The sequence below is a fragment of the Simochromis diagramma genome, unplaced genomic scaffold, assembly GCF_900408965.1.
Source record: "Simochromis diagramma unplaced genomic scaffold, fSimDia1.1 OVJJ01000235.1, whole genome shotgun sequence".
Classification (NCBI taxonomy): Eukaryota; Metazoa; Chordata; class Actinopteri; order Cichliformes; family Cichlidae; genus Simochromis; species Simochromis diagramma.
Window position 1 is genome coordinate 369492 of NW_024386861.1, and position 21208 is coordinate 390699.

The following is a 21208-nucleotide window of genomic DNA, read 5'->3' on the forward strand; positions in this document are numbered from 1 at the left end:
CTGTACATCCACTGCTGTAGCGCTCTCCTTACCTCTACCATACATACTGACCAATGTTCCCTCTAATGTTTCATGTGTCTGAGCGAACACACAAACTCTCTGAGCGTCCCTTGGACCACTGTGAGCAACAGCAGACGTGTGCACTGTGGTCACGCCAGCATCCAAGTCACATGTTTATTACAATAATCAAACTACAGCATTTATGTTAGACTACTTTTAATTAAATGCTTTAGCCCACTTACAATGAAAATTAAAATAATCTTGTTCATGACCTGTAGCATGTTAACACTAAAATATATATATATATATATTTTTTTTTTTTTAAATAAAGCTCTGACTTGTATGATGAGTCTGTGGTCTGGGAGAGAGTCTGTAACTCTGTCTGCAAATACAGTAAATAATGACCAATGTTGGGCAGTTAATTATATAGTTACTTCTTCAAAAAGTTACTGAGTTTTGCAAACAAAGTGTTTTGCAGCTGTTTACCTGAAAATGCAGCCGAGGTGTTTTTAAACAAACATTTCAAACTATTTACAGAACAATCAGCTGTTCTGCATCAAATCTGATGCCACACAAATTATTTGTGCCGCTGCAAAAGATAATTTGTGTCCACTATGAGATGAAGGAGAACAACAGCCTGATACCTGCAGGCCTGACAGCAGCAGATGTGTCACTGCTGTAACACCTGTAACACTCAGCAGGCGCCTCATTGTTCTGACACACACAACAACACTATTGACTACACTACACACTGACTACACACTAACTACACAAGATTTGTGCTAAACGAATAATGAATCGCATCATTGGCTGGACTGTGGGATAAGGTGGCATCGTTCTGATCCCATACAGGAGCAGCCAGTCACTGACTGACACTGCAAAACAGAATTGTTAACGTATTTATTTTAATTTCAATTCAGGTTAGATTTTTTTTTGTGCGCAACGCAGATTTTCTGTGCGCAGAGACGTGGCAGCAGCTTAGAGGGAACATTGATGCTGACAGTGTTTCCCTTACTTAAGAACGGCTCTTTGACATCCATCCTAGACGACCTCTGTCCGGGTTCCTCAAATTTTTTATGACCCACTGCACAACACGCTAAGACACCAAGTTTTCAGCTAATGTCTCTTTGGAATTAACTTGTTGGTGCAAAAAACAAAACAATTTTATATCTTTAGCTAATCATGCTGCTACTTGCAAAGTCCTTAAAGATATAATTAAAAACTTGCTCTTTGCTAACTTGTCTGTGCAGACACATGCTTGAATGTTTCATGGTTCAGTGTTAAATAACTTAAACAAAAAAAACATTCCTCTGAAAACAGTAAGGCACATGGACTCCGTCACTAATGAATCAAAAAGCAACACAAAATTACATGGCTGATTGTGCCACATGTCAGTGGCATGTTTAAATACACATTATCGCTCATTAGCAGGTATCTGCGTCTATGGATGCTCCTTGGTAGCATCAGTAAATACCAACACCTTCTTGTCTATCCCCCAAAAACCAAGATGAGTTTGAACCTTCAAGATATGAGCTCAGTTGGGTGATAACTAACTAACTCTTGTTCAATATTCAGTTTTATTTAAAAGACACTCCAGGGAAGCAGCTGTTTTCTCCTCTAAGTATATGTTGTTTTAAGCCTGTTTATCTAACGGGGGCAGCTTGCTGTCCCCAGGGTTCAGGTAACACCCGAGGTCTACCCTCTCATCCAGATGCGGTCATGTCGGCCTTCAGATCACTATAGTGATTGCAAAAAATAGCTAATTTGGAAACCAGTGGCTATCGCCATCTTTCATGTATATATAGTCTATGCTTTAAGGTATTTAATAAAAGCTGAATTGTTTCCCCTACCTGTCACCAGGGGGCTCTGCGCTGGACTCTGCTCCATGAGCACCATGTGTTGGAGCAGGGGACTGTGTGCACCGTGCCCGCCTGTTCCTGCTCCAGCCTCGGCCAAGTAGGGGGTCAAGTGGCCACCGGAGAGGAATGGAGGGCTGAGGGAGAGGGCTGGCTGCAGGCCTCCATCCTGTTGGGCTGAGGTCACCTGGAAAAGAGCGTGCAAGCATATTTGAATAGATAGTTGGAGACGGTGCACTCTAAACAAAACAAATTCACAGTTAGAGAGATGCACAGTCTGCAAGCTGTTCAGTCAAGTTTCCTCCTTACATTAGAAGCAGCAGTGGCCGTGGCAGTGGCTGGCAGCCCCAGGGTGATGTTGGGTAAAGATGGGGAAGTGTAGAGGGACAGCTGGCTAACGGAGCCACGATCAGCACCGCTGCACAGCCTCTGGGCCAAAGATGCCTGGAAAACACATTTAAATGATTTATCTGTGTTTGCATCAAGGAAAAAAACCTCCTGCACACAGATAACAAAAAAAAACCAAACAGCACACAGAAGAAAAAGTCCACACACGGGGAAAGATCTACATTTGCACCCTCACTGCTGATGTAAAACTGTCACGGACAGAAGCCTCCTCCACACTGCCTGAGTGCCCCTAATGGCTGCCACAAATAGCATCTTGCCAGCTCCTCAGCCTGCCTCCTTGTCCACAGAACAATAATCCAAACATCCCTCAATCACAGCCTTCATACGTACTCCAGGCTGCAATGTTTTAAAGCTAATAAGAGAACCTGCAGCACATCGCTGGCACAAAGGAGCCAGGCTACAATTTCAGAGATCAGGCTTAATAAGTTTTATGCTAAAATTACAAGAACAACAACAGAAAGATAAATGGCATCTATAACAGCAAATGTATGCGTGTGCGTTACCTCCGTGTTGTTGGAGACTGACACAGTGATGCCGTTCTCATTAGGGATGTTGTTGGAGCTGTTATTTGGAGAGCTTGGGCCCGAGCCGGGTGCGCTGCTACATGCCGAGTCTGAAACGCGCGCAGACACACAAATCAAACACACAAGAAACCAGCAGCAGTGTGGAATGAAACTCTGAGCGAGCCGTTTGCTTGCCTCTTACCTGCCATGTCGAGCGAGCGTTTCTTGGCGCTGGTGATGGGGCTGTCTCGGCGACGCAGCAGCGGACTGCTCCTACGCTCGCTTACCTTCTGCTTCAGCCGGGAGCGCAGCTTCAGGTTGGGCTCAGATGCTGAAAGAAGATTGAAAAGAGACCAAATTCTTTTTTTGAAATCCAATTTGAACTCTGTTATCGTAAGCGCATAAATACCTTAATGAAGAAAGCTTTGATAAGCTACTGAGATGAGAAAAAACCTTAAAATACAGTTTCTACATGTCACCAATTCATTTCGAATTAACATTTTCAAGAGGTTTGTGATTAATGCCTTCGTGTTTATGACCTGTATGTACTGAAGTGTTTAACTGCTTCTTGTTGAATTCTCAGAAAGGTCATGCAAATCCAAAGCTACTTAGCTTAAACTTTAGCATGTCAATCTACTCTACAATCTTCTATGGTCACCTAAATAATGGATACGAGTGGAGACGAGTGACAGAAATAAGGTTTCTCTGAGAGGTGTCTGGCTACTCCCTTAGAGACCGGGTGAAGATTCAGTTATTTGACTTAAGCTGGGCAGACACTGTGCGATTTTTTTCAGTCACGTTATTCAGCTCCTGCTCAAACTGTACGATTGAATCTCAGGGGTGAGAAGTTCATAGGTCACGATGCAGGTCTCACACTATACGGGCCGATGCTCTGATGCGACCTGAGTGCTCACACTGTGCTTCCATAACATGAAGGTTATAACACAAACTCTGTCTCTCGTTACCACGTGTATACTACACGATGCACGACACACGATTAAGGCGAAAAACGGTCGCACAACTGGAAAATCATCTCAAAATGGGCCAAAAATGGCAGTGTATGCCCGGCTTTAGTCAGCGTGGAGCCACTACTCCACATCGAAAGAAGGCAGATGAGATGTTTTTAATGACTTCTCTATATTTTATTGTCTGGAAACCAATGCATCAAATATTTAAAAAGCATCATGGCTGCTGTTTTGCACTTCCTGTCCAATACAATAAGTGCCAACTTTTCTGCTCAAACTTCTTCGGGTTCGCTCAGTTCTTTAGCTAACCACGATAATTAAACTAATCTTTCCATGTTCCCCCTGTGAACCCTTGACGTTCTCACAGCCCTGGTTGGAAATCACTGCACCGCAGCACTAGCCTCCACTTCTGTCACCTCTGGTAAATGGGATATTTTGGTTTCTTGCCAACACCAGCTGAGGAGCAGCACCCCTGTCAAACCTCCTTGATGTTAAACAGATAACTGGCAGCAGTGCAGCTTTGGATGAATCAATCGGCAGGAAGTGAGAGTTACCTGAGCTACAGTCACGCAGACTTTCAGCTTAAACTGGGAGCTCTACACACTGATCAGCCGGGGGAGCACCTTCTACCGAGCGGCTCTGTTACGAAACCTGTTAGGTGGACAAACTGTTACATGCTGCTATTCATTTAGTGTACAATTCCCCCCGCCTACTGAGATGCTTTCGAACAAGCCACATTCTGATTTTCCCAAAGACATTGTGGCTAAAAAGCAATTAGCTCCAATTTGGGAGCCGTGTCTGACTGGCTAAAGGTCTTTTGGTCTTTTGTGTACGCTGTCACGGACTTGTGAATGGATACTGACAGAAGGGAACGGCATGTCACCTCATTAGCCTTCATGGCTCTGAGCCATGAAGGCTAATGCTCGGTTTATTTTACCCTGCCAATCAGCAGCCTTGGATAATTTTTCTATTTATTATCCAATTTTCAGTCATCAGAGGATAGATAAAATCAAAAACAGGGCACTTCTAACCTTTATTATGACATAACCAGTTTAATCGTCTACTATATCTCTTTTAAGACTGACAGGATAGGTAAAAGCACCCAGAAGCTACCATCACCGGAGCAACTGTTCCTTTTGGGAAACGATCACAGATGAACTTGTTCCCGTTTGCAGTGTCAAGTAAAAATAAATGTGTGGAGAAGACACAAGTGTGAAATATGAGGTGTGAAGGTACAGTAACACAAAGTGAGAAGGAGAGCTCAGTCCAGATGGAGTCAAACCAATTAACGTTGAGGGGAGGTGGTTTTCAAAGCCAATTTACTACAAATCCAATAAAAACTCTGATTCTGCTTTAGATTTTAGATCTAAATTAAGCAAACCCAAAAAAAAAGGGTCTTTGTCATAACAAATACAATATTTGGTCAAAATGAAGGCTGTTGATTAAGGCTTTTGACTTTTTGAATGCTGCGAATGTTCCGGTGTATTTCATCACTTTTCACCAAGCACAACAAGAGATTCTGATATGTTCCGTTTTAATTTTTGTTCTAGTAGTAAAACTACTGTATCTACTAGGGGTGCGACGATACACAAAATTCACGGTTCGATATTTTTTCGATACAAAAAAATGTTCATGCTTTTTTAATTTGTCATTTATTAAAATTATAAATATGTATTTTAACTCAAAAGTACAGTTTTTAAATTTAATGTTGCTGAAACAACAAAGTAATAAAAAAAATAACTGATCGAGGAATCACTCATCTTTGGAAAAGAGAGTTTATTACAGAGAAATGTCTCTTTCAAAATAAAAGCTATACTATGCGCTTCTTCTGGGCTATATTCTCAGCAGCATATTAAACATATCAGGTCCCCATAAGGAGAATCCTGTGCTAACGGCTGTCTAAATGACTCAGGTAAAGTTTGCAGCATGCGTGCTTGTTGTTTTTGTCTGCTTCCACTTGTCTTTGCACTAGGATGATGTCGGAGTAAATGTGCAGTCATATTCGTTGTGTTCCCACTAGTGCTGTCAGCGTTAATCTGAAATGACGTTAACGCCACAACATGGCAAATCTCCGTTAACGAGCTACGAGTTACTTTAGTCCATGACGCGCTTACCTTCAGGGTCATACATCACATGAAGACCAAAATAATTCCAAAGGCCAGATCTGAATGAGGGTGGGGGAGGTTCAATTTGCCATGTTGCAACGAACTTAGCTTCTGTCTTGCTAGCTTGTGCTGCTCTCAGTGGATCTGCGCTCGACAGTGCAGCGTAGGCGGAGGAGTCGAACACAGATCCACTGAGCTCTCAACACAGACAGCATCGTCAGAAGAAAAGATAATAAAATAAATTAAAAATTTTGTATTGTTTGATACATATTCGTACCGAACCGAAAGCACTGTATCGAACGGTTCAATATCGAGTATCGTTGCACCCCTAGTATCTACAGTACTGTACAAAAGTCTTGATCTACTCCCCTTTTGGTCACATGTATGGAAAAACTGTATAAGGTTAAAAACATGATTTACACAATTCTGACGAGTTTGAAAGTTAATATTTCGTATGATGAGCTTTAATGTTCAACAGCCTGAACTCTTTATGCAAGGTTGCCTTGCTTGTCCTTCTTCAAGGACATTCAAAACTTTTTTTAAGTGTCAGTAATGCTGAGCTTCTGGCTTTGAGGAGGCCAAACCATGACTGGTCTCTGTCCAGGTATGCTTTAATCCAGCGGTCCCCAACCCCCGGGCCTCGGACCGGTCCGTGAGTCGTTTGGTACCGGGCCGCGAGAGTTGAGGCCCAGGTGTGAAATGTCTGGTTTTCAGGGTTTTTATCGGTTTTCAGCGTTATTTTGTCATCGTTTTTATCGTTAACTCGGTTTTCCTGGGTCTTTTCACGTGTGTTATGAATAAATTCTCTTTTTTTCGGTACCGGTACTAGTTGTATTTTGTTGTATTTATCCGCGACACCTTAAAGGCCGGTCCGTGAAAATATTGTCGGGCATAAACCGGTCCGTGGCGCAAAGGTTGGGGACCGCTGCTTTAATCGCATTGGCAGTGTGTTTAGGAGCATGTCATGGTGAAAACTGAAGCCAGTGTCAATCGGACACGCCAGATTCTATTGCATAGTGGATGAAAATCTGATTATACTTTTCTGTATTCATAATTTCATCAATTTTGACAAGATCTCCAACACCACTGACTGAAATGCAGTCACAAACCATGACAGAGGCTCCGCCGTGTTTTTCACATGGCTGAAGACACTCAAGAAAAACTCTGAAAGACCTGTAGGCACCGGGGAACTACTGGATATAACCACTTAAAAAAAAACCTCAGACAAAGTCTATCTTCTTGAAAGCAAAGTATAAAGAAACATGTCTTCTGTCATGATCAATATTGAATGAGCACGACCTTTCGAGGAGAAAGAGTTTGAATAAATGCATTCATCAAATCAGAAATAACTCGTGAGTCGTCATTTCATTTACATCTTTGAAGATTCATGACAGATCTTGTTTTTCTTAGAATTTGAAAATACTAATAGGCATTTTATTTTCTGAAAGGAAAACAAAGAAATGGCACGACAGAAGAAGGAAGGATAACAAGTGGCCCTTTGAGTAATTAGATTTCTGCTTTCGTTATTAGCAGAGGAAAGAGGAAAGACATTTTTAAAAGTCAAAGCCGAGGGGAATTGACGAAAATGTCAATAACTGTGAAAATAGGTTTTCTCTGCTCTTTGAGGGCTAAAGAGAAAACAAGACCAAATGTGGTGCTCATAAAAACACACGCGGTGTTAAGGGAATCGGTTATATCTAAGGCTGCATTATCATGTTTCTTGGACCCATCTTCATTCTCTAATTTTGGCAATCATTGCACAGAACAGGCTAATTAATTTTACATTAATTTATTTTTTTAAGTTTGCTGTTCAAAATCGCAAACTCAGACTAGTGATAGTCTGAAAGTTGTATTATAAGCCTGTGAAAAGCAAGAGCACAAGCAATCAGAGCGATATGGCTACATAAACGGTGTATTGTGGCCCTGTTAAACGGGGCCTTAACCAGGGCGCCCAGCTAGCATTCAGTGAGTGACGCCCCCACAGCCGCATGTTGCTTTGTATATACGGGAGATTTATACGGTCCAGTTATCAAGCAGCAGCATGTACTGTATGCGTTATTGTATTCCACATGGACATGCTGCCCAGTGAGGCCACAAAACAGCCTCGCTCATCAGTGAAAAGACAAGAAGGCTTCACTTTGTTTTCCCCTCTCATATCTTTATTGGTGTGTGAGAACATGTTTTAGACAGGGGCATTGTTCATGTCGTGCTCTTTCACCCCTAAATGCATACAGCAATGGTGTCAAAGACTCAAATCCCCTATTAGCTGGCTTTGCAAATGCCTCTGTAGTTTGCAACAGGAAGCAGCGGTTCTCGACCACGGTTGGTTTTGCAGTGACAAAGGCGTCACCTGCCCATACCACACTGTAGTGGGATGGTCAGGCCAAGAAGCAGTGCCAGCGTTTCTTTGGTGTTTGACACCAGCTTTTCTTTGTAACGACAGAGTGAATGTGGAAGAAAGTGCACAGCATTTCTGAAGACAGCATGAGACGTACGTGTTAATCGTCTCCTCTGTAGACGGACGGTACAGTGAATGCACTTGATGTTCGGGGACAAAAGGTCCTCAGGAAACGCCTTGTGTCACCTGACTCTTCTACCTTTTACACCTTTAGCTTGCTTAGAGCTTAAACCATGTGTTTAGTTACAATTTTGCACCTTTCCCACAGCTTGGCCTTTAATAAGTTGAAATGTCGTCTGGTGTAGACTTCCTGTTCTGTTGTTGGACAAGTATAAAAAGAAAAAATCATCACCTGATGACATTTGGGTGGTTTTGAGATACAATTTCCAGCAAATATGGTTCCTTTTTTGCTCTCCACACACTGAGTGTACAATGGAGAACAAGTGCACCAAAAGCTAAAACATTTCTGGGACTTGTTCCATGCTGTAACATTCTGCAGAGTCTTATGTGTAGATTAGAAGTAGTCAAAGTGAACTGATGGACGAAGAATTACAGGTGAAAGGCTGCTTGCTGCCATAAGGAAAGCATGAAAACAATGAGTCTGTTTTACTGCTTACAGATTTGCTTGCATTAAATCTTAAATCTCACGCTGTTCAAGAAGTAACCACAGTTGTCACCAAATCAGCCGGGACTCAAAAAGAAAGAAAACTTTTTGGCTTGTTCTGTCGTTGCACTGTAAAATGGTAAAAAGGACGACGGGGAGATGCACAAAAGAGCGTTGTTGCTTCCTTCGGCCGTTGCTGGGAGTTCTGGGTTCCAGTCCTCTATTTTATGGCCTGGCGGTGATATAAAAGAGCCTCTAAACTCTACCAAGCTGCCATTACCATAAGTAAACCCCGCAAAGCACGTCAGTGCTGTGGGCAAATATCAGGGCGGCACAGGTTCCCCTCTCTCTCGGCAGCAGAGCACAATCCTCAGCCTTATAGAAATCCAGGGACGGGCTGACACTCCAGGGACGATCTTTTCACTCTCTGCCATCTTCCAGTTTTTCTCTCTCTTTTTTTTTCCATTCTGCACATAAAGCAGATTTTGCTAAGTGTGTAATCATCGTGCACTTGCTGGATTTAGTTTAAATCCTGCATGCCAGCTCTCATTTTCTATGCTCTAATCATCTTTCTCAAGGAAATGATCAGCGAAGCTAGCAAGCACCTTCTTCATTCTCCTTTTTCTGTTTTCACTCATTTCTACTCATTATCTCCTTTTCTTCCTTCATGTTCCTCTTTCTCCCTCACTTTCCTCTCCTTCTGCTGCACTCCCAGGGTGGAATGCAGCTGTGTGGGCCAGTGTCAACTGTGGTCTATCTGTTGTCGTAGCCAGCAGCCTGCAGGCTCAGAGTCAACAGGGCTGGAGCGGCCTGCCACTGGGCTAAGTGAATAATTGCACTGTAAGACGACCGCTGCTTCACGGCTACACCACCGCACACACCACTCGCACTTTGCACACCCACACAGAGCTACACATACACACACCTGACAAAAGCACGCTGAACACAGCTGGTTTTACTCGTAAAGCTTTAAAGACATCAGATGTTTGAGCAGCAGACCCAAAGAATGACAGATTGTGCACCACAAGTAAACTTTTATCTGTTTCTCTGGTGTGTGCAGCAGTTTTAACTGCTTTAATTGTTTTTGACATGATGAGCACCGAATGTGAAACAAAACTTTCAGCTCTGTGAATCTGTTTTAGTTTCTGGACAATAAGAAGTGCATGCTGTGCTTGTGTGTACATATCTTACATACACTATGTGAAAAAGGTATTTGGCCACCTACACATTAAATTGACTAAAGCTTTTATGCTATCCTATCCTACAACCCTAAGCATCAGTATGGTGCAGCTACAGAAGCTTCCACCCCTCTGGGAAGGATTTCTACAAGAGTCTGGAATAAATCTGTGGAAATCTTTACCCATTCATCCAGAAGAGCATTTGTGAGGTCAGACACTGATACTGGACTCACATTTTTTGATCTAGTTCATCCCAAAGGTGTTGAACGGGGTTAAACTCACCAAAATGCATCCAACCATGCCTTTTTTGGACTTTATGTACTGGATCACAGTCATGCGGGAACAGAATAAGGACCCTTCCCAAACTCTTCTCAAAGCTTGTACTCACCTGGTGTATTGTTTTGTATGTGCTGTTAATTTATGCAACTTATAATAGTACTGCTGTCCTTCTTGGCCAGGATACTCTTGTAAAAGAGATTCAATCTTAAGAGTAGGGATGGGTACCGGTATCATGGCACCGGTTCTGACATAAACGGTAGTAACCAGACCGAAAAGCAGCGCACATTTCGGTGCTTTTTTTCCCTGAGATGTGATACACTTTAGATTTTAGCCAATCATTTTACATTTCCGAGGATAGTAGGCGGGGTCAGGTACGTACGTTCTTTTAGAGCAGAGCTAAAATGCCCAAGGCGAAGCGGTCAAAAGTCTGGCTGTACTCCACAGCAAAAGATGCAAACTCAGCAGCAACAACAAGTGCTTTGAGCTGATACTTTGATACTGTCAAAGGAGGTAACACCTCGAATCTGATGAAACACCTGGCGATGCATAGCGTTTTTTTAAAAGCCTAGAAATGCACCGTATTTGATAGCTTGCTGCGAGACCTCATACCGAGCACATCTACTGCGGGTGTGGTGCCTGTTATTGGACCCGGAGTTAGCAACATCCCCCAAAAACCCGAAGAGGAGAGTCCTGGCCCCTAGCCCTGCCAGTGTAGCAGAAATGATGAGGATGATGATGCAGCAGCAGCTTCTCTGCGTGAGTAGCTTAATGTTGTTCGTGTGTAATTTACGTTGAGTAGGCTAACCACGTTATTACATTAATGCATGTAAGGTGAACTAGCAAACATCATCATAGCTACATGCAGCTGTCTTCTTGTTTGATGGCAGATACTCCCTTCACCCTGGCCAAAAAGGCTAAAATGACCAAAGAAAAAGTGGAAAACAGCTAAACATGAGAGGTTTTTGGACAAAGTTTGTGTTTTTTCCATTGATTAAGCTTCCAGCCAAGAGTGATACCATATAAGCCCCATAGCTGCAGAAAAGGCTAACATTGTTGTCTTTTTACAAAAAAAAAACAGCTGAACATGAGAGGTTTTTGGACAAAGTTTGTGTTCTCCATTCTTTAAGCACCGGTTTGAGCACCGTTTAAGCACCGGCACCGTTTCAAGTACCGGTTTGGCACCGGTATCGGATAAAACCTAAACGATACCCATCCCTACTTAAGAGTTTATTTTCTCCGGGTTAAATAGAGGTTTATTTTTTTTAAAACTGCTCCAGAGTTTACTGGTAGTGTGCTTTATGCTTGGCATTGTACTTCATGTAAGGCAGTTGAAATTTCACCAACTGACTTGCTGCTTTGGTGGCACATTATAGTAGTACCACACCCAAATTCACTGAGCTATGTTGTTATGTAAAGGGAGAGTGGCTTTATAAACATTCAAGAAAAGACACCTGCAAAAGCACCTGTGGAAATGTGGAAGTTTAAGAGGACCAAGAACAGAGCCCTGGGGAACTCCAAAGGTAATTGGAGTTCTTTACTACTAACACAGCCCTCAAGCCAGTTAGTCTTAATATTCAAATATCCAATACATTAAAGGAAATAACAGTAAATATAGCTGTCATATTTTGGTAAAAAACAGTAACTTTTTACTATTCAAACTATCAGTGTCAAGCTGATGTTTCTTAGCGCTCACTGTACTGAACTACACTTACCTACACTTGCACTCTCTATTGCTCTCATGTAGGGAATGCTGGGAGACCCTGACAGCCTAATCTGGATGTGATTAATGGAGCAGTGCTCAGTGCCATCTAAATAATGCTAGATGTGAGTCTACATGGCAGATACTGGACATTAAACTTTCAATGTGTGTGTGTGTGTTTGTGTGTGTGTAATTCTCATGTGTGCATGCAGCAAATAGATGAGTCTGCACTGCCAAAACAAAGTGTATGCACATGCGTATGTGTGTGTGGGGACCGCACCAGTCTTTCGCAGTGGGAAGTCATCCCGGGGGTTGTAGACGCCCAGCACAGGGTGGTTGTAGGTGGACACGCCAGTCTGTGGAGGCGAGCTCTGGTCCAAAGAGCTGTGCTGGGTTTTGCTGCAAAACACACACACACACACACACACACACACACACACACACACACACACACACACAGTATTAAAGGGGCCACCAAGATCACAAAACATGTGCAACAAGGCAAAACACCGATAACTCACTGTACACGTGACTCAATGAGTAATCCAGACAAAGTAACGAACTTCATGGCTGTCATAGATCTTTATGATTAAAGCATCATGCAAATCCCTTGGCAAGAACACAGAAATGTGCTGCCATCTGTTCACTGCCTGCAAAATAAGGTGGTGTTTGCAGGCAAAGTTAAGCCGTGTTGGCTTTGACCCAAATGCATGTTCCTGACAAGCGGATGCACACACTTGTCTCTTCCAAACTGAGTCCAATGAGTGGAGAAATTTAGATTACAGAGAGAGGCGTAGAAAAGGAGAGAAGCAGGCAGATATAGAAAGATACACTTTGTGTTACTTTGAGCTGTTGAAAGTCAACACTTGTGGGTGTTTCACTGGGTCACACATCAAGATTATGTAACGTTATTTATTTGGTTTTGCGTTTGCAATTTGTGGTTTCAGTCCTTTTTTGTTGTAGCACAAAGACGCATGTAGTCATAGGGAATAATATTCGGATGTGCTACATCCAGGGCTGAACTTCAAAGCTAAATATATGTCAGGCCTGTGTCAGCAGTAGTGAGCGCTAATATTAATTTAAGGGCTGTGCTTTTATTCTACAGTTCTGAGTTATTTACACACAGAGAAAAGTCAACTGCATATACATTTTCATACAAAATATACAATTAGCTGATGGCACGTTACACTGGTTGAACTAAAGTCTCTCACCTGAGTTGCAAAGTTCTAGGAGTTTGAGAATTGATATTACTGGAAATTCAATTCAAAACTGGAAAATATACTTTTTCCAAGTAAACGAATTAATGACAGTAAAGTATGAATGAATACGTGTGAATTTTAATTGTGTTCCCAGTGTCAAAAGTCCCAGAGGACTGTCTTTACTCACCGCAAGTCCATGTCACCATTATTCAACTATTTGTCGTTAAACTCACATCTTCATGTTTCCTTCACACAGAGTAAAACCAGGACTGCAAACTCCTTGCGAGTAGGAAAAGTTGGCGTCCAGTGATTGGAGTATTTATATATAAATATAACTGATGTGTGTTTGTATATTAAATTCTGTAGCTTGCATTGAGCACGCTGTCTACAATGTCACTGACGGGCAATAAAAAACATGTGACAGGAGGCCACCAAACCTAGAAAGAGGAAACAGCAAGTGTGCACACCTGCACAAGGCTCCCGAGATGCTACAATAACCATCCAAGGCCAGGTCTTCAATGTGAGGGTCCCTATCATCAGCTTCCAATATGCAGCTCTATCAAGTGTGCGTGTGAGCATATGTGTGTGTGCGCGCTGCCATCTTTGTTTCATAACCCTGCTAGATCCATCTTTCAGTCGGGCTCACACAGTGTGGCAGGTGTGGAGGAGAGGAAGCTCGCTGACAGATTAAGATACAATCCAATACATTATTCAGCCGCTGTCAGAGACAGAATTACCATCCTACACTTAGAAAGACCTGCAGATGCGTTCAGGTGTCTTCTGCTGCTTACAGTCATTACAAAGAATCAGCGGCGGCTCGCGCACTGACAGGAGGGAGAATGATTTGATGTCAAACAAACTTTTTGGTTGAGTGTATCATGTGCATTACTAGCTGAGCTAACACCACAAAAGATGCTCCTCACCGGTACCAGTAGGGAGCGTCGTTGGGGAGGCCTCCTTGGTTGATGCTACGCTGGGCCAGTGCCTTCTTCTTATTCAGGACGAACTCCTGGAGACGCATCTTCACCTCGGTGCTGGCCACAGCGCCTGAAAGAGAAAGTCATTACAGCTGAATGTACGCTACATCACGAGCAATTACCATAACAAGTTAGCCACCGTGACTGAACTTGTAGGAAGACTGCGGGGAAAAGGGCCAAGTGTCCATGGGTGGTTGACGCGATAGTTGGATGTCTCATCACAATTATCATAATCAGTTTGATCTTTTTCACTTAAGTGTGAAACGAACCCTATTACACTCTTCCACTGTAACATGTTTCAAAGCAGATACTGTCTTTGGCTGATCTGTCTTCATTAGGTTTTTAATACTGTGGGTGGCAGAGTGCTGCCTCACAGCAAGTCCTGGGACTTGTGTGGATTCTCTCTGAGTACTCTGGTTCTCTCACAGTCCAAAGACATGCATGGCTTTAGGTTAACTGGTGATTCTACATGTGAATGCGGGCGTGAATGTTGGCCTCTTGTCCAGGGAGTAGCCTGCTTCTCGCTTTATGACAGCTGAGATAGGCTCCAGGCCGCCCCTGCCACCCTAAATTGGATTAGTGGAAGGAAAGAGATGGACTCCAGTTTTAAATGGCTAATCTCTGTAATCACATATCTATTAGGAGTTGGTGGGCATGCGTGTTGTTGTTCCTGGGTTTTTGTTTCCCTTTTCGAGACACAGGTAGGCGGGGCGGTGCTTGATGGCATTCCGGCGGCGTATCGGACGTCATCAGTGGGAGCATTTATGGAGCTGAGTAACGGACGTCTGGTGTCGCAGTACCGTCGCTTCCACAAGTGGTAACCTGCTTTTGCAAGATTAATCTGTTGCTTCCGCGCTACTGAGCTGCATGTTTTAAGATCCGTCTCCTGCCTGCTTTCCCTCTGCACCAGCCTGGCTCGCCGCCTGCCTGTGTGTGCTGGCCCTCTTTGGATCTGTGACAGAGACTTACCTCGCGCCGGCCTGTGACCACTGCCATACCTGTATTTCAGTGTTTCAAGTAAGCTCTCCAACTCTCCCCGTCCGCCTCAGTTTTACTCTCGACGTTATCCCCTAACTCTGTTTTGTCGCTCGTCCTCAGGTAGCTCCGGTGCGCCATCTATCCTCCCGCATACCTCGGCTCCGTTTCATCCCCTCGGCTCTGTCTCCTCGCACATTTTCCCGGCCACTGTACATAGCCCCTTCCCTTGTAAATATTCCCCTGTCACTGTAAATAAATCTGCTTCACCGCGATCCTGTGCCCGTGTGTGTTTCTGCCACTAAATCCCCTCGTTTAAATTCCCCTAACAATATCTGCATGTTCATATGTAACATCTATAGGCATGAGATGAGACTTCTGGTATTCCAGTGTAACTAGACTATCCCAGCTAAGACCTCCAACAGGAGAGATCTTATTCCTAATCCTCAGATCAGGTAATTTTGGATAACCGATCACTACATGCAGGTTAAAAGTTTAGAGTTCGTTTGGCGGCGATTTAGTTTTTATCTTAAACCAAAACTTGCACACATATCAACTGACTACGGATTCCTGAGTCTGGACTCCTGAGATATAGGACACTGCCCCCAGAAGCTAAGGGGGGAATCAAACATTGCCACAGCTTTGTACCATTTAACACCACTTATTGCACGAATACCTGCTCCAGTATTCTGAAAGCTGTTGCCACTCAGACAAAACATCCACATCACTGCCAGCATATAAAGAAAAGAAGTCAAAATCAGGACCAAAGATTTATTAATGTTTTCTTTCCAGAAAGTCTCATCTTTATCTTCAGAGGAAATTCGACAATCACATGACTCCCTATTAGCAAGGACTTGGCAACAGTGGGAAGTAAAACCTCCCTTTTAACAGGAAGAGGGCTAATTTGTTCAGTTGTCTTGTATTTTCTAAACTTATTGTGCATAAATCCCATCTGGAAGCTAAAATCAACTCGTCAACTGGAAGTCATTGAACAGTAAAACTTGAACGTCTGACCTTCCTCAGACGTTTAGGCAGAAATTAGTGTTTGTCTCAGTTTTCTGTGTAATCTGGGGCGCTGAATAGAAAGACACGAAAGTGGGCTTTAAGTAACTGCGACTATCTCCCGATTTTTAAAATGAAAAGAATCAGTTGAGAAAAGAATCAGCGGATTAATTACTAAAATAACCAATCAATCAAAAAACCATGCTCTCGTCTTACAGTGAATCAGCAAAAAACACACTTCTTGGATAAAGAACTGTGGAAAGAAAGAAAAACGCTACAAACTAAGAAATTTACAGACCACAAACTGCACCTTTGCAGATGCACGTGAGAGCAAACACTGCAGTCCTCTCTCTTGCTCTTTTGGACACACACATGCGCGCGCACACACACACACACACGCACACACACACACACGATCTGTAACCATTTTCCATATAGTGTGTAAACGGCTCTCAAGGACTCCTGTCCACTTGCTTTCAATGAACTGTTGAGAGACATCCAGCAGGCAGCGGTAACAACTCGGCCCAGCTCCAGCCAAGGCCACCGGGCTAATACAGCTCGTTTACCACAGTAAATACACAGGTTCTCCAAGTAAAATGGAAATACACAGACATGCAAACACACACGCACAGAAGCGCACAAACACAACGGTCCTTTTGAACAGAGAGTTCTCGATAACTCTGGCAGATGCTACCAAGCTTCCTGACTGTATAGACAGGAAACAATAGCTCACAGTAGTGGTGGTGGTGGTGGGTACCCTACACACGACATTATATGCTGTAACTGTAACACTGAACTGAGTGTGAAATCAAATGCTGTTCATAACGTAAGCTACTAATATGGGGACGACAACCTCTAATTATTGTTTCCAGTGTTATCCTGTTGATGTATCCCAGTAGGTTAAGTTCTGTATGTATTTATGGAAAACATAAATGCACGCAAGTCTCTTGCTTTGGGGACACTCATATGGATCCTGTAAACCTGAAGGTATTTATTAAACTCAGAGGAAAGACTCCCACAAACAGTGGTTAGCAACAAGCACAACTTGGCTCCTGTTATGTTTTAGTTAAACCCAGATTAGATTCATTACTGGGTACGACCCAGAGATTCACAGCAGATTCTGTTGTGAGTATAGATGTGGTAGAGAATTCTGTATGACAACTGCAGGTTCGTAGGAGCTTTGATCAGCTTAGATAGTGACATACTGAGGCACCAGTGGTGACAAAGTGTGAACTGAAGATGAGAGAAAATAAATAAATAAGTTACATTTGCTGTTATACTGGTTCAATATATGATTTCATATGGTTTTGCTGTTCAAACTGGGAAAGTTGGCTACAGGGCGCAGGCTTGGCTTCAGATTCAGTTTGACTGCTAGCGCTCTCAGTATCACTTATCTTGCTTCAACTTACTTTCTTGGCCCCTCTCCTTGTTCTTCAGCAGCAGCAGCTTCTGTTCTCTCTGCTGCTTCTCCAGCTCCTGCTCCCGACGGTGGTTCTCCATCTTCCTCTGATGTTCCAGCAGCTCCTGCTGGTGCTTCAAAGCCAGGAGCTCCTGTTGCTGCTGCACGAAGAAAGACCACAATCACATTAGCAAATATTCACCAAACGGGCGACTGATTGCAGATAATTCCAAGTATCCTGCACGGAAGTTTGGAACTGTTCCTTATTAGCCCTCACATCTATCTGTCTACATATCATGAGATGAGATAAGATAGGCTTTATTAGTCACAGAGTTGGGAAATTCACATTGTTAGAGCAGCAGAGTGAACACAGCAGGAATAAATAGGTCAACAACAATACGAGCATGCAAAAAAACAGAAAACTACAAGGTTATATACAATATTTACCATATTCACAAGAGCTTTATGTTTCCTTCTCCGTAATCACCACACATGTCCAAACAACAAACTCATCCCATACTTTTGTGAGCATGTCTCACTACAGTCACTGCTGTTGCTATGCTACCTACCAGTGACCACGTGAAACTCACAAATACGCTTTTTCTAATAGTTCAATTCAGTTTTATTTATACAGCAACAAATCACAATGACAGTTACCTCAAGGTGCTTAATATTGTAAGACAAAGACCACAATAATGCAGAGAAAATTCCAACAATCAGATGACCGCCTGTAAACAAGCATTTTGGTGACAGTAGGAAGGAAAAACTCCCTTTTAACAGGGAGAAACTTCCAGCAGATCCATGTGGCCAGCTGCTGCGACTGGCTGGGGTCGGTAGTATACAGTAGGCTGCTGTATATGAAGAACTATTACCACTTGGGTCATTCCACATAAATCAACCGTTTTTTAAAAAGTTCCCACGTGACCCCCTCAGAATCACATCATTGATTTTTTATGTATGATACAATTAGTGCATTTAATGAAGAAATGCAAAGGTTTTACACTCTGAGGTGGGTGAAAGCATTTTTGAGCCCTCACGTCTGTAAGAACAAGAGACATTCAATTTTCAGGCCTAAAACTCAGCTCCAGATGTCACAACCTGAAGCCAAAATCAATTTCTGTTGCATCAACTTGACAGGATATATCACATTTTCAGTAGCAAAGCTGCACCAATTTAATGTCTATGATGCAGAGGAGCAGGAACAAGCATTAGAAGTTTCATTTGTGGCTTTAACCTCAAGAAGGGAATTTTGGGGGTTCATTTTTAAAGGTCATGTCAACATGAAGGATTGGTTGGTTGATCAAAACAGGTCATGGCATATGAAAGGTCTCATTGTTTACCTACATTTTGATCCTAGGCTCACCTTCAATCCATGATTACTTTCTTATATAGTCATATTTTCACCTTGTGGCTGTGAAATGGTGTTAACTTGCACTTTGGACGCGCTTTTTGCACCGATCGAACAACTTTAAGTCCCGAAGACGTTTTATTTCCCCACAATCTGAGTGCACATAAGAGCCTGAATCACAGTGGCTCTTCCAGATCAGTGGATCTGAGTATTAAACACAAGTGTCACAGCAAATGGATGGTCCATATGACATGTGACATCATCATCATATGGCAAAAGAATCTGAACAGGAAACAAAACAATCACCGTCTGTGATCCCGGACATTCCGGGTGCTCAAATTCGAACGACTTTTAAGAACGTCAGGAACTTAAAGGAAAGAAAATCATAGCATGCATGATGGTAAAGTTTTATATGCCTAAATTAAATATACTAAATCTATTGCACCAAAGAAATCCGCTGATGCTACTGGCTCACTTCACGGACTAAACCCACTCGCCTTATCAGATACCATCACTTTGCAAAGATCTTTAAAATGCAACCATTTCATTACTTGGTCGTCTTTAAAAGTCGAGTAGTCCCATTTCTGCTTTGCTTGAGTTGCCATCTGAAGTAAATACATCTGACAGCTGTTTAAAGAAAAAAAAGGAGGGGGAAAGAAATAAAACCTTTGCAGTTCTATAAAAAAAATCCCCAAAAACCTCAGGCCAGAAGCTTAAGCCTTTAAATAAATATAAACAATTTAACAGGGGGATGAGGCTTTAGTAAAAAACACATAATCCAATCTGCTTACTTCCTCAGAAAAAAGACAGAAGAGCATCTGTTAAATGCTCTGAAATCTGCCTTCCCTGTGCTTTTATACCGCAGAAACAAACTCACCTGTGCCCTGACGGCTTGTCCTGAAACCAAAAAGGTCAAAAATAAAATCACAGTAAAAGCCAACCTGTGCTTGGAGACACCTCTTCATCCCACTTGAGTGTCCTAAGACCCAGAGCCTGACTGTGGATAAAAGCATCAATTAAATTAAACGCAGGCTGAAGCTCACTTTCACCCTTTTCGCAGCCGCAATTTCAACAAAATAAAGTACAGAGTCAAGCCTCCGAATCACTTTGTAATATGGAATAAATAGGCAAGCTGCCTGCACTCCGCCGGCAACATAATGACCTCTCGCTGATGTGCCAAGGAATCAACACCCTGGGCTCGTTTCTCCCTTATCATTGTGAAACCAGTGGCAATATTTGATTAGTTTACTGTAACGGCATGTAATCAGGTCGTGATGGCGTCTTTTTATTTTTTTAAGAAGTGTAAATAAACGCTCAGTAGCCGGGACATGCGCTCGTGTTTACCGCCAGGGTAAATCAAATGCTCGAGACCGGGCTGTGAATAAATTAGCGGCTGAAGGTGAGAGGAAGGTGAGGTGGGGCCCGTGAGAAAAGCTCATCGGCTGTCTGGCTGGCTTCCAGCCCGACGCCTGAATCCTTTTTCCTTTTTTTGGTCTTTCAATCGAGGTTGGGGGATAAGGGATTGAGTGGGTGGCAAGGCTCAAAGTAACCTCGCCACCCACATTCACACAGCCCAAACCCCTGTGGCTCACTAGGCCAGAGATGTACACAGCGCTTTGAGGGCCCCGAAAAGCGCTATATAAATGCAATCCATTATTATTATTATTATTATTATTATTATAGAAAATGTTGCCACTTTTTGACTAAATACTCTGAAGAGTTTCCGACTGTCTCAATTTCTGAGAGTTCCCCGTTGTTAGCATGTGAATCAGCGTATGTACGCCTGCTGCTACGGGTACTCGAGTATGTGCTACTGTGGGCATGTGTTCGAGTGCTTGCTGACATTTAAGAGGATGTTTAGGTTTTAATGGCTGTAGATTCCTGTGCGTGCGTGCACACAGGAGCTGATGGAGGACAGGCCTCACTGCTCAGTCTGTGCGTCACTCTCCTCCATCTGCGCGCCGCCACAACTCAAACGCACCTTCAGATATCCTCGCTCATCCCTCGGCATCACAAAAATGACAAAACAGGACGGAAAACTTTGGTGTTCCTCCACCGCAAAGGAAGTGCGTATTCCCGCTCCTCCAGAACATCTTATGTACGCGTTCCAGCAAACGCGCGTTCCAACTTCTTATCTGACGCGCGTCTTTTATTTTGACAGCGAATGCGCACCTGCGGACCACTTATGTGCAGCCCTGTGTACGGAATTTACAATAAATGCATCATAATTCCCTATAGTCTGAAGGTTTTACATATCAGAACGTAGTAAAAATGTAATCTGGTCCTTAGCAGCTCTTAACATGAGGTAAATAC

The 21208-nt window shown here is 43.0% G+C and overlaps 1 protein-coding gene across 1 annotated transcript in view; it reads right to left on the bottom strand.

Moving 5' to 3' along the window:
• Nucleotides 1–21208, bottom strand: part of LOC120733237 (histone deacetylase 4-like) — an 83551-nt gene that overhangs the window by 23116 nt on the left and 39227 nt on the right. The window contains 7 exon segments of the mRNA XM_040031301.1: nt 1851–2043; nt 2166–2300; nt 2768–2877; nt 2970–3098; nt 12276–12394; nt 14118–14241; nt 17558–17708. Of these exon segments, the coding sequence (XP_039887235.1) occupies nt 1851–2043; nt 2166–2300; nt 2768–2877; nt 2970–3098; nt 12276–12394; nt 14118–14241; nt 17558–17708 (961 nt within the window).